General features: G+C 54.5%; 1 protein-coding gene across 1 annotated transcript in view; it reads right to left on the bottom strand.

Moving 5' to 3' along the window:
- SYTL3 (synaptotagmin like 3) overlaps positions 1 to 14,014 on the bottom strand; it is a 66,526-nt gene that overhangs the window by 51,767 nt on the left and 745 nt on the right. Inside the window, exon 2 of the mRNA XM_004702099.2 lies at positions 11,610 to 11,828. Within this exon, the coding sequence (XP_004702156.1) occupies positions 11,610 to 11,828 (219 nt within the window). The remainder of the gene's footprint in view (positions 1 to 11,609; positions 11,829 to 14,014) is intronic.

Below are 14,014 nucleotides of genomic sequence, written 5' to 3' on the forward strand. Positions count from 1 at the left end.
TCATACACATGACTGGCCTATGGGGGTGGTTACCCTGTTGCCTCCCAAGCCCTAGGGTCTAAGGAGAGGCAGCCTGGTGGCCAGGCGTTCCCTGAAGATGAGCCCCGGAGAACCAGGATTAGCGGAAGGCCAGCTCCCATCCTGCTCGCCTGGCCTGGTCCGGAGGCAGAGCAGCAGCAGGACGTCAAGCGGAGCGCTGAGCAGCAGCAGGACGTCAAGCGGAGCGCTGCCTCACTCCTCCGTGCTCGCCTGCCCGGCAGCTCACAGAGTCGTCGGCCTGGACATAATCTCACTTCAAACAGTCTTCCGTCTAAGGCGCTTCCACGCCCCACAGCTCAACGGTGGGGTCGGCTCCCTGATCGGATCTCAACGTTCTTCTCGGAAAGAGGGCCCGATCATTGTGATTACACCCCGGGTGACGGGAAGAGGGGTCAGAAGGCGTGATGAAGATAAAGAGAAGATCGTATCAGGCTGCTAGCAATGGTTTTTGCAAACCATGAACCCCTCTCTTTCACTTCACCTCAGACACAAGCAGGAAATTCCCCTGCCAACTATCACCACCACCACCACCACCACCTTCAGAATGCTGCACTCTGAGTAGGATGGGCACGCTTGGCGGCTGTCTGGTGACCGCCCGGTAATGGCATCCCTAGCTGATGTATGTAGCACTTGACAGCTAACCTCAAGGTTGGCGGTTCGAGCCTACCTACGGGTGCCTGGTGATCTGCCTCTAGCAAACAAGCCCCTGAGACCCCGTGGAGCTGTTCGATTCTGCTCCCATGGGCATGGACACCAGAGCTGGTGTCGACTGGACAGTCAGTGGTTTGGGGAGCCGACGAATGCTCCCACCCCTAGATTAAAGGTTGGCTGGGCGGCAGCAGCAGACACTGGGGTTGACAGTGTCTCCTGCCCTCCGTACAGCACAGGGCCGTGGTGACTAAGTGGACTGGCTGTGAGACAGCAGGGAGGCTGGCAGCCGACGGAAGACCACGTGCCCGTCTGAAGGCATGGAACAGATCAACGTCCAATACTGCGTCGGTGAGCTGGTCGCAACCGATGGGCCCCCAGCTGTTGTGACAGAGGATGACCACAAGGCCACAAGATGAGGGAGAGTCCTCTGCCGTCGGGCAACACTGTCTCATCACGGGAGGTGATGAGAATGAGGGTGGAGGGTGGACACTCTCAGGTGTCTCTGGATGGACCCAAAGCCAACCCTTCACTTCCTGGAGGAGACGTCAGCTGTACGCGCTTCCCGGCCCGAGACGCTAAGGAAAGCTTGCTGTGTTGTTGTTGTACCCTGCCACCGAGTCAGTTCTAACACAGTGCCCGCCCGTGTAGCACAGCACCAGACACCACCTGGTCCCGCGCCATCCCCCAATTGTTCTCGGGTCACAGCCCACCGTAGCAGCCGCTGCGTCCGTCCGTCCGTCTGGCCCTGCTGCAGCTACCCACGAACTTTTCAGCAGCCGGTGCCTCAGAATCGGACGGCCCAGTCCTTCTCCACAGTCTGTTCTTAGTGTGGAGGCTCTGCTGAAACCCATTCACTTTGGGCGACCCTGTTGGTGTTTGAAATGCCAGGGGCATAGCTCCCAGCGCCCCAGTGCCACTGACAGATGAGGCGTAGGATATGGAAAATGTGGACGCAGAGCCCCGCTGGGTTCTGGAGGCTGTCAAGGGCTGCGAACCTGAAGAGTTGGATCAGTGCCTGGCTCAGTGGAGGCCCTTTTGGGTGATGGGCGAGATAAAGGCATGAAATATCCACGGCAACCAGAAAACCCATGGTGGAGGGAGGACGGTCACGTGTGCATTCAGCATATCCCCAAGAGAACCAGACCGAACCAGCACACTCCTAGCCAGCCTGTAGGACAGAGCAGAAGGGCTCTGGGGGTTCTAAGGCTGTCCATCTGGACTAGACGGGAGCCTGTCTCCCAAGGAGCAGCTGGGGGGTTTGAAGCATCAACCTTGAGGTCAGTAGCCCAGTGCTTCACCTGCTGTGTCACCCAGGTCCTTTCAGGAAGCCCAGGCCCGTGTGCGGAAGGAGGATCAGACCTGGTTGAGGAAAATTCCACTGAGTTTCAAAGGCAAACAAAGCCTCGCCGTGAAACCAACCTGGAGAGACTCCGAGGCAGACACACACCAGAGGGACAAAGATCGGACGCCCCCCGAACCACCTCACTCCTCTTCTCCCCAACCATGTCTGACAAACCCCAACACTGTTGTGGCTGAGACAGTCGGCACGGCGCAACGGAAGAGACGGAGAGCCACTCGAGGACCCAGCATGCACTGCACACGCCACAAGCATCCGTCTGTCTGTCTCCCTTCTTTGAGCTGTTTACCTCTGTGCGAGGCAACACAGTGGGACCAAGTGTAAAGGCTGGACTGCAAGAACTACTGACCACTCAGGCGGAGCCTGCCGCTTGCCAGGGGACGAAAGAACTTGCTCGCTGGTCAGCCACCGACAGAGTGGTGCCGACTCATAGTGACCACACAGGACAGGGGAGAACTGGCCCGTGGGCTTCTGAGACTGTCACTCTCTACAGGAGTGGAAAGCCCCCCCTTCCTCCCAAGAAGCGGCTGGTGGATCTGAACTGCTGACCCTGTCGCTAGCAACCCAGCATGCAGGCACTACGCCGCCAGGGCTCCTGGGTGGGAGGACAGTGAATATACCTGTAGAGTCAAAGCAAAGCTGGTCCCAGGGGTCCGGCAGGCATGAAACGCCGTTTAGTCAGGAGTGACGTTGTCGTCGTCATTGTTCAAATGATTTTCATCATTGGGATGCACAAGTTTAATATGCAAATAAAAGCTTTGAAATCTGGGGGCAGGGGAAGAAAACCCCCACGTTTCTAGCACATGGAAACCACGATCAATAAAGTTAATTGCAAAACTCACCTGGATGTCTCTGTAATATTAAAACCAACCAGTAGTAAATCAGCAGATTGAAAGGTTGGCCCCAGAAACCCTTTCCTACCCAGTGACGTCACTGGCAATGGCTTAGACATATGTCACCCAGGTGCTTATCTGGGGAGCAGGTGGGAGGATTCCTTGAAGTAGTGGTACTGGAGGTGATTTTAAAATGAGTCCACGGAATGAACGGAGAAATCGTGTCACCGAGATTGGCAGTAAGTGCTGGAATGGTTTCAAACACAGTATCGGGATGGTACAGTTGAGCTGTTAATGACGAAGTTCAAAACCACCAGCTGCCCCACAGGGGAAAACGAGGTGTTCTACTCCTGTAAAGAGTGACAGGCTCGGAAACCACAGGGGCAGTTCTCGCCTGTCCTGTAGGGTCGCTGTGAGTCAGCAGTGACTCAGTAGCAGGGAGCTTGGGGGTGATTTTTGCTCAGTGTCATTTGAAACAGCACCCAAATGCTAACGCACGGCCATTGAGTCACTGCCGACTCACAGTAACTCCAATAGAGCAAGGTATTGGGTTTCTGAGACTGTGACTCTTTATAAGAGTAGAAAGCCTCCTCTTTCTCCCTCTGAGCGGCTGGTGGTTTTGAACTTCCAACCTTGCAATTAGCAGCTCAAGTGGTAACCACTATGCCACCAGGGCTTAGCACAGGTGAGGAAAACAATGACTGAAGGCGAGGCTGGATGGTGTAAAAATGACTCATCGATGTTTCAAAAGGATTGACCAGATGAATAAAATCCGTTGGTCACATGTCCATCTGCTTATGTTTTATCATGGTCTCCAGAACCTCACTGTGAGGGTGAGTTTCTGATCCTGCTCTGGCACAGAGACCACTCAAGGATGGCTCTAACACACCAAAGGCAAATGCATTCTCTTAGAGTTGAGGAGGCTGGGAGTCTGAACTCAGGGCACCAGCAAGGCTTTCTCTCCCCGCAGCTCTGGAGCAAGGTCCTTGTCTCCTTTCCACATCTGTGGACCTGGCATCCCTCCAAGTCTTGGCACCAATCCTCCCCTGGGTCTGAGATGTCCTCAGCACAGGAGGGGACCCTGGATCCCAAGGGTACACTCTGCTCGTCCAGGTTGTACCTGCCTCATTAACACAGCTGCTTCTAATTCCGCCTCATTAGCTCCATATTGTTGTTAAACAAAACAAAAACCAAACTCACTGCCACAGAGTTGATTCCAATTCACAGGGACCCTTTGAAGGACAGGGTTGAACTGCCCCTATGGGTTTCAAGACTGTAACTCTTTGTAGGAGTCAGCAGTCTCATCTTTGTCCTGCAGGTCGATTCAAACTGCTGAACTTGAAGTTGGCAGCCCAGCATATAACCACCATGCCACCAGGGCTCTCAAGTTGGTTCAGGCTCACAGCAACCCTATGTACAACAGAACTGAACCCTGCACAGACCTTTGTTGTGGTAGCTACATCCTTTCATGTCAACTTGAGACATGAGTGGAGGGGTGGAGTCTAGCCTGTCAATCAGGTCACAGCCTGATGATGCTTCCTGGTGGCTTTCTCATGAGGATTCTGGGAACTTCCTCTCTTTTCCCCTGGAGGCGGGCCACACACGCTCTCTCTGCTTCACCTTCCTGTTGACAGGCCACGTGGATCCACACTGAGACTTGCGAGAGTCCTGTGATACTTCCACCACCATTGGATCCACAGACTTTTTAACCCACCAGCCTGTGATCTTCCTGCAGTCTGCATCATTGCATGTGGCTGCGTGAGTCTGAAGAGAGATTGATGCACCAGTATAGGAATTATGGACTTATATCAGACTTATGGACTTGATTTGGACTGGGCTGAGATGTTTTCCTAATATATGATTTCTTCCCAATATAAAACTCTCTCCTACACACATGGATGTGTGTCCTGAATTTGTTTCTCTAGTCAACCCGGCCTAAAGCATTCACCACTCTCACAGTCATCCCTATAGAGGTGTGAGTCCACCGCTGCAGCCACAGTGTCCGTCCATCTCATTGGGGACCTTCCTCTTTTCCCCTGCCCTCCACTTTACTGAGCATGCTGCCCTTCTCCAAGGACTGATTTCTCGGGATAACATGTCCAAAGTATATTAGGTAAAGTCTTGCCATCTCTGGCAACAGTCTGGCAGTACTTTCAAAAAAGATTTGTTTGTCCTTTTGGCAATCCATGATACTTTCAATATTCTGTGGTCTTCCTTATTCCATGTCCAACTTTCACATGCATATGGGGTCACTGGGAATACCATGTCTTGGATCAGGTTCACCTTAGACCTCAAAATAACATCCTGGCTTTTCAATACTCTGAAGTATACTGTGCAGCAGATTTACCCTCTGTAATGTGTCTTTTGAGCTCTTGACTGCTGCTTCCATGAGCATGGATTGTGGATACAAGCAAGACAGAATCCATGACAACTTCAACCATTTCTCCATGTATCATGATGTTACTTATCGGTCCAGTTCTGAGGATTTGGGTCTTTTTTACATTGAGTTGTCATCCACACTGGAGGCTGCAATTCATGATCTTCATCAGCACGTGCTTCAAGTCCTCCTCACTTTCAGGCAGCAAGGCTGTGTCCTCTGCATATCTCAGGTTGTTAGTGAGCCTTCCTCCAAGCCCGATGCTGTTGCCCTTCACAGAATCCAGCTTCTCTGACTCTTGTTTTGTTTCTTCTCTGACTATTGGCATCAGACAGGTTAGGAGTTATAACACTTAGGAGAATGATATCAGACCACAAGGTGGAGGATAACCATGTAACATGGAGACTCATGGCCTAGCCAAGTCGACACACATTTAAGGAGACACGATTCAATCCATCACAGCACTCAGTAACTATGTTCTTTTCAAAACCTGCTTGTCTGTGCCTTAAGAGTTCCCCATTTTATGAATACCATGGCCTTCAAATCCCTGCCCTGCCTTTTACTGCAAATTACACCCACAGTTCCCACGCGCGACTCTCCCAGTCTCTTTTTATAAGTTTCCAGGCATCTTCCTGCCAGACCCGATGGCCTTTTCCTACTCACTCACTGTGCTAGAGCAGCTCGGTCTTCACTCCCAGCTCTAAGAGGAGGCCTCCTGATTCTCTGCCTCCTTCTCCCTGGGAGTGACCCGCTGGGTGGCGCAGCTGGCTAGGCACTGGGCTACTGACCATCAAGGTTGGAAGGCTCCAGTCCATCCCTCGGTACCTTGGAAGGGAGTCTGGCGATCTACTTGCAAAATAACCAGCCATGGAAAACCCAGCGGGTCTAAGATTCCACCACTGGTCTCTTCCCAGTCGGAGCAAAGGCGCATGAAGGAAGCAAAGGCTCAGGGAAGCAATTAGCCCAGGGGGCTGATAGAGCCCAGCCTCCGGGAGCCTGAGGCCCAAAGCACTAGCCGGTGCCCAGCTCCCACGACTGATGGCTCTGGTCGGGATGGCAATAGCAACTCCTGACCAGAGTGGGAGAAGAGCGTAAAATTATGTTCAAAAAAAGACCTGACCCCCTGGGCTGACAAAGACCAGAGAGACCACAGAGACGCTGGCCCCCAGACACCCCGCAAATCACATCGGGAGATGGCTCTGTCAGCGAGCTGTCACCACTGTGAGGGTCATTCTCCTCAGACCGACCAACTGCACAAAGCTCAGAGGCCAGGAGATGGCGGGGATGGAGGGGCAATGCAAAAGGGGGAGCCCATGAGGGAAGTGGGAAGAGCACCCCCACAGGACAGCCCTTGTCAGGAGACAAAACACGGGTTGCTGGAGGGGAAAGACCTTGCTCTGCGTGCCTGCCTTCACCCAAACCGCAGAGAAGGGTTCAAAAGAAAGCAGAACCCCCCAAGCACAGTCTGCCCTGACACACATGGACAGCCTCCCCTCCACAACTCCGGCTTGGCAGGGTCTGAGGCTTCCTCCCCCCACCTGCCAGGGCTCCTCGCTCGGCATGCAGCTAAGACAATCCTTCTCTGAGCATCCTCAGACACCTCCAGAGCTTCCACCCTAACCCTCAAAATCAGATCAGAGGCACCCCCTCCATCTGACGTGGGCTTCAATAGCCTGTTCCACACCCACGGGGTCTCCGGAAACGTGCGCTCTGGTCCTCTGCCATGTCAGACTCAGGAGAGTCACAACAGAGTCCCCGTCTTCCCAGAACCACAGGCACATCTCCACCGCAGGGTCACACTCACGCCTGCTTCTCGTTATCCCTGAAACCAACTTCCAACATCCTTGTTTGAAACGTCCCCCAGGCTCTCTGTGGCCAGAGAGCCACCGGTCTCCTCCCTTCATGCCTCGCCCTCTCCTGTCCACCTGCCAGCAAGGCCAGGTGTGGGGTGTGGTTCTTCCGGTCCAAGGCAGACATCAGACCCATTTCCTGATACCTCCAGTCTACGCTCTTCTGAGAGGCCTTGTCCCCAGCAGGGAGAAGGCAGAGATTAAAAAACAGGCACTGGGCTCTGGGGTTCTAGTCCTGACCCTGCGTCTTGGGCAAACCATCCTCTATCTCTCAGCCCCCGTGTCCTCCACTGTAAAATGGGGAGAGCCCTGGCCAGTGGCCTCCACGTCGATTCTGATTCCAGCCAACCGGCCTCCTGCATGTCAAAGTAGAGTCTTCCATGGCCACAGCCTCTCGGAAGCAGGTTGGCTTCCCCTGAGTGGACTCCCAACCGCCAACCTTCCAGTTAGTCACCGGCCACATTACCCTCTACACCACCCCCAGAGGCCGTTACCCCAATTGCTGATGGATGGATGCTCATGCATGAGAGAGCAGTGCTCTGTAGAGTGACAGTGGGCTGACCCTTCACCAGGTAGACGACCAGCCATGCTCAACCAAAATCCAACTCACTGCCATCGAGGGGATTCTGACTTGTGGGTTTGCGAGACTGTGGCTTGCTGCGGGGGTTGAAGACACGTCTTTCTCCAAAGGCGCGGCTGGTGGCTTGAACTGCTGGCCCTGTGGTTAGCAGCCAATGGGCAACCACTATGCCACCAGGGCTCCTCTTGCAATGCCCACGTCCCCTCCCAGCCTTGCCCTTCTTGAGGACACTCAGCAGGGGCACTGTACCTTCGCGCTGGGCCCTCAGCCCTCCCTGGCTCACCCTGCTCTTGCTCTGAGGAGGAGGGCCCACCCGCAGCACCAAACTCTCTGTGAGAACACTGTCCCTAAGACTGGACGCCCCTGCACAAGCCCGCGCCACGCATGCGCCGCAGGTCTCTTACTCTGTAGCAACCTCCAACTTTTGCTTTTAATTTGGGTGTGTGTGCGCTTTGCTGATGATGGTGACGGGGATGATTGCTCTCTTTTCTTGACGTTAAAGAATCTCTTCTCCTCATCTGATTCCCACCTGGGTCAACTCATCCTCAAGCAATCCATCAGGCTCCCGTAGTGGGACAGGTTAGAGGGGAGGAACTACTGGCATCGACAACCTCCTCCAGGTCCCCTCATCTGAGGGGCTTCAGGAGGTGTGGTCGTTACATAATCTGTGGTCGATCTGAGACTATTAAGAATGAAGGGGTGGCGGTTAGCCTGTCAATCAGGTTGCAGCTTGATGACCTCATTTGGAGGTGCTAAGGAGATAAATAGCTGGCTGGAGGTGGGACACATGCTCACTCCCTGGGAGACATTCCTGCTGACAAGACACATGGAGCTACACTAGGGCCCTGGAGCTGGAGGAGCCACATGGAGAACTCTGCCAGCACTGAGATGCTTACACCGCCACTGGATCCACAAGACTTTCCACCCACTGGCCTGTGATCTTCCTGCACTCAGCATCATTGCATGTGTTGCATGAGTCTGAAGAGGAATTTATAGACTGGCATCAGACATATGGGCTAATATGGGACTTATGGATGTGATCTGGAGTGGGCTGGGATATTTTCTCAATATGCAACTGCTCTTGTATATAACGCTCTTTCTTGTGCACATACGGATGTCTCTGGATTTGTTTCTCTAGTCTACCCAGATGAACATGGGAGGTTTGTGGCCAAAAGGGACCGTGGAGTTTTTCGGCACACTTTTTGAACCAGTGCTGATGACCAGAAACACTAACACTTGGCAAAAGCCCTCTTTTGTTCAGGGATCCCTGGGTGGTCAAGGGCATGAATGCACTTGGCTGCTATCGGCGGGCGGGGTCGGGAGCCGAAGCCCACCCCGAGGCGCCCTGTAAGAAAGACCCGGTGATGCCCTTCTGGAAAAAGCAGCCACTGAAACGAAAACCCTGTGGCGCCCAGACTGACTCGGACATGCACAAGGTCGCCTGGGCTGGAAAAGGCTAGCTAGGAACCGGATTTTCGCTCTGTCTCAGCTTCTTCCCTCTGGCCGGCAGCCCGGTGTGGACAGGGCCAGGTGGAAGAGGAAAGGCTCGGGAAAGGGTGGGTGGTTAGTAGTTGATTTCGCTCTCTTTCTCTGTGCTTTCCTGTGTCCATTCACTCGCAGTAACGCAATCGCATGGAGGCCTCTTGAAAAACATCTGTATTTCAAAACAAGGAAGCTGGAGGTTTTAGAAACCACACGGTGGCTGCGGAGGGGGTAACTCGACCGAGCACCGGCCACTCTGTCCTTCCAGCAGGGCCGTCTCCTGGCAGGATTTTCACTTTGTCTCAGTTAGAACAACAAATGCTGACATACTTGGTTTACTGAGTTGAGGGAGGAGAGCTGAGGCCTCTCTCAAAATGACTGGGCGTTGTTGCCCTCTTAAGAGCCCAGACCTGCCGGCCCGAGGCTCTCAGAAAAGCTTGACCCCCAGCCCACCCCACCCCCCAGCCCAGAGGGCTTCGGCCTCAGCAAACCAAAGAAGCCGGAGACAAAGGACAAGCAGTGTGTCCTGGCAGCCACCGGGGAGACAAGGTGCACACAGCTCCGAGGAGCACCGTCCCCTCTCTGTGGCCGAGCGGCCGAGCTCCATGGAGCCTTGAAAAGGGCCAGGGCGCTTCAAGGGACGACCAATGTCCCCCTCTCCTCAGAGCAGAGGATGGCGAGGCTTTGGACAGACTGACGACAGGAGGAGGAGGTGGGGGGTGGTGAAGGAGCGGAGGTCCGCAGAAACCAAGAGTGCCTCCCTCTGGTGGGTGGACACACACGTTGAAACGATGGGCTCACGAGGTGGACACGGCCTGGCCACGCGTCCTTCAGCTACACTCAAGGCTGCCGACCCCGTGGCGATGAACAACAGGGCTGGAAGTCTCTGAGGACAGTTGTCCCCTGGGGAGGGAAAGACGCCGGCCGGCGCACACACAGCATGGGGCGTCTGACCATCCTGGTCCTGGACTCTCACACCTTGGCAGTGATGTTTAGAACTGTTTTCATAGGTCAGAGTCCCTGGCCGCTCGCCTAGATTCACTGCTTCTAAGTTCTGAGATGGAAGAATGTTTGATCATACATACACATATGCATACATGCATACACGTACACATCCACACATATACACATCCACACATATACACACACAAACACAGAGACACATACATACACACACACATACATGCACACATACACACACATACATGCATATACACATACATCTACACACGCATACACACATACGTACACATCCATATCCACAAACATACACACAGACATACATATACACACAAACACATATACACATACATGCACACACGCATGTCTGGAGCCCATCCTTATATTTCCAAGGAATTGATGCGCTGGCTCACCTTTGCTGGGAACAACCCGAGTCCTCTTGAAACACATTATTTAATGTTTTCAACATGATGGTTAAAATATCCAGCCTTAGGAAAAAGAACCCACAACGGGGAAGCTTAAAGTGTGCATGAGACTCACTCTGGCACACCCCCTTCTAGCTCCTCTCCAGAAGTCCCTTAGGAGCCCTGACGGCGCAGTGGTTACCAGTCGGGCTGCTCACTGTAACACCAGCAGTTCGAAACCACCAGCTCTTGCTCATTGGGGGAAAAACGGGGCGTTCTACTCCAGTAGAGGCACCGTCTCAGAAGCCCACCGCGGCAGTTCCACCCCGGCCTCTAGGGTCAGTGTGAGTCAGCATTGACTCGCGGGCAGGGAGTTTGGAGTTTGGAGCATAGCTCTCCTATCCCGAGTCATGATCCACTCTGTTTTCCTGGAGGGCAAGAAATTAAGCCTTGGAAACACAAACACCCAGTCAAGAAATCGCAATTAATCCTGACTCCTGGATGGACCCATCTGTACCCACCGCATGTCGACTCTGACTCACGGAGACCCCGTGTGGGGGTCACGAGGCCGTGCATCTTCACAGGAGGAGAGAGCCTCATCTTTCTCCCCAGGACCAGTTGGTGGGTTTGAACTGCCGACCTGGCAGTTAGTAGTCGGCCGCTTCCCTGACAGTGTCACCAGAGCTCCTCAGCCCACCCTTAAGCCCTTACCAGCAGATGTTGGTAAAGTAGAGGGAAACTGATCACTTTATAGTAAATGGTTGTCTGGAGAGCAAGCAACGTGATGGCGAGGGCTGAGACGAGTGAAGCCTGTAATTGGAGCCCCCGGGGTATCGATGGTTAGCAGGCTCGGCCAGCCGAGTGACTGTCGGCTAAGTTCACCCAGGCACACCTCGGGAGAAAGGTCTGGCCACCCGTTTCCCCCCAAAACCAGCCACTGGAAACCCTGGAAGCAGAGTTCTCCTGGGACCTGCCTGGGGCAGCTGTGGGTCGGACTTGACTTGCTGGCTACAGGTGTTTTTCTAAGCTTTTCCATTGTGTGTGGCCAGGTGGGGTGGTTGGGTAGTGGAGCTTACCTGTCCTCGAAGCAGACAGTGCACTTCCAGGCCTGGGTCTTCCTCAGGAACACGCGGCACTCGGCACACACTCGGTGGCTGCAGCCCCGGCACACGGCACCCCGGTTCAGCAGGACCCCGAGCGGCCTCTGGCAGCGGGCGCAGGACTGCTCCCGGGGCTCAGCGCTCGGGCTCTTGGCCCCTTTCCACCGGAGGTGCTGCAGGCTCGACTTCAGTCTCCTGTCCACACAGATTGGAGGCGTGAGCAGCTCTTGCCAGGCCCAGAGCCCTGCAGGTCTCGCCCCACCCCCCGGGAAGAGACCTGGCACCCACATCTCTGGGCCCCAACAGTGGCTGTGTGACCTCCAGAGCTCAGGGAGCCTCTCTGTGCAGTACCATCGAGATCAAGGCACAGCTGACCTAGCCGCCTGGCACGGAGTTGGAGGTAGCTGCTTTCTCGCTGGACCTGTCCCTTTGTGCCCAGAGGGGGTCTGAACAGTCAGCCAGAGGGCACAATGAGGAAAAGGGGCTCGATGTCAACAGGCAGAGATGGGAAGCTAGAGGCTGCCTGGTGGAATGATTGCTTTGTCACGCTCTGGCAGGACAGGACGGTGCAGGGCCAGGAGATACTCCTTTCTGTTGTGCATCTGGCCATTATGGGTCCGGAGCCGACTCAATGGCACCACCGAGCACCAAGGCCATCTTAAGGCTGCTGCACACTCTGACTCCGAGCGCTCTCCAGCAATGGCTGTGGTGCAAAGGGACAGGACATTACCCCAATGGGAGTCACTCTCTTTGACCAAATGTCGTTACCTACTTTTAGAAAAGAAGGCTGGTGGCACGGCAGTGAAGTTCTTGGCATGGTGGCTGGAAACAGCCGAAACTCCAAAAGCCAAGCTCGCCGCCTCTGAGTGGAACCCGGCTCTCAGCGACCGTGCGGGACAGAGGAGAACTGCCCCTGTGAGTTTCTGAGATGGGAACTCTCTACAGGAGTCGAAAGCCCCATCTGTCTCCCACGGAGCAGCTGGTGGTTTCAAACTGCTGACCTTGTGGTTAGCAGCCCAGCGCGTACCCACTACACCACAGACCAGGAAACCTGGTGAGGAGGTTCTACACTGACACATGGGCTGCGGCAACTTGCAATCGACGATGGCACAAAACAACCACTTCTAGAGGGGAGGAGGCAACTCTGGTAACAACACCCATCCGGAGACTCCCCAACCACGGCCTCAGAGCAGCCCTTCATAGACGGTGTTTCTGAGACTGTACGTCTTTATGGACACAGACAGCCTCTGCTTTCTCCCCTAGAGTGGCTGAGAGGTTTGAACTGTCGACCTTGCTGTGTAGCCCAACACCAATACCTAACCCATGGCGCCACCAGTGCTCCTGGACGTCAGAAAACCCAAACCAAACTCACTGCCACTGAGTCGATGCCGACTCACAGCAACCTTGTAGGACGGGGGTGGGGTGGGGGTGGGGCCGTCCCTGGGGGTGGGGGGCTGTCCCTGTGAGTTTCTGGGACTGTCACTCTTTCCTGGGTAGTCTTTCAAACTGCCGACCTATCTGTTAGCAGCCCAATGCATAACCACTAGGCAACCAGGCCTCCCCATAATGACTCGATCCTCTAAAATTCCACTTTGAGAGTGGGTGCTGATAAGCCACCTGGAATCACCCCCAGTCCCTGAGGCCACCTCCTTTGGAGTGCTGCCCTAGTTAAGAGAGGAGGCTGAGTATGTGCATGTGGGGAGCTTCGGAAGAACAAGGAAGGCTTGAGAGGTCCCTCACTCCTCAGGCATCTGGTGGCCCCAGATTGTACATGGCAAGCGTGCTTTGGGGTGCAGACTTCAGATGAGCTCTGTCCTTAGGAACCAATCAAAACTGGAGACTGTAGCCCCTGCAGGTGCTGGCGGCTGGGACAGAGGAACCACCTGCAGGCTGCAAGCTGGGGCTGGGCAGCTAGCAGGTGCCCTGTTTCCAGGCTGGGTGCTGCCAACTTGGAGAGGGACAGGAAGGCGCTCCGGCTGCAGGCCCAGGAACCGGCTGAGCAGGTCCACTCTCAGGGGGGAACAAACAGAGCCATGGCTCCCAGGCACTCGCTGTCTCTCTGCCTTCACCCTGGACCTTCTCCCTGAGAGTCTAGAAGCTTCCCTTGAGTCATTCCCACAAAGTAGACAGACACACAGCAAGTTTATCACCCAGCGGCCCCGTTTTACCTGTACATGAAGGATGCTGAGGAAGCCAGCGATTGGACACACATCTATTTGCTACCATGCAAACAGTGGTCTTACTAATGCCCTGTCTCGGATGGAGGGATGTTATCTTTCGGCTACAATTTCAGAAGTGAAGCTACTAGCAAAGGAGCCCTGGTGGTGCAGTGGTTAAGCGCTTGGCTGCTACCCCAAAGGTTGTTGGTTTGAACCCATCCA

This window comes from Echinops telfairi, unplaced genomic scaffold (assembly GCF_000313985.2).
Source record: "Echinops telfairi isolate 266 unplaced genomic scaffold, ASM31398v2 ScPeMD7_3533;HRSCAF=4204_0, whole genome shotgun sequence".
In the NCBI taxonomy this organism is placed as follows: domain Eukaryota; kingdom Metazoa; phylum Chordata; class Mammalia; order Afrosoricida; family Tenrecidae; genus Echinops; species Echinops telfairi.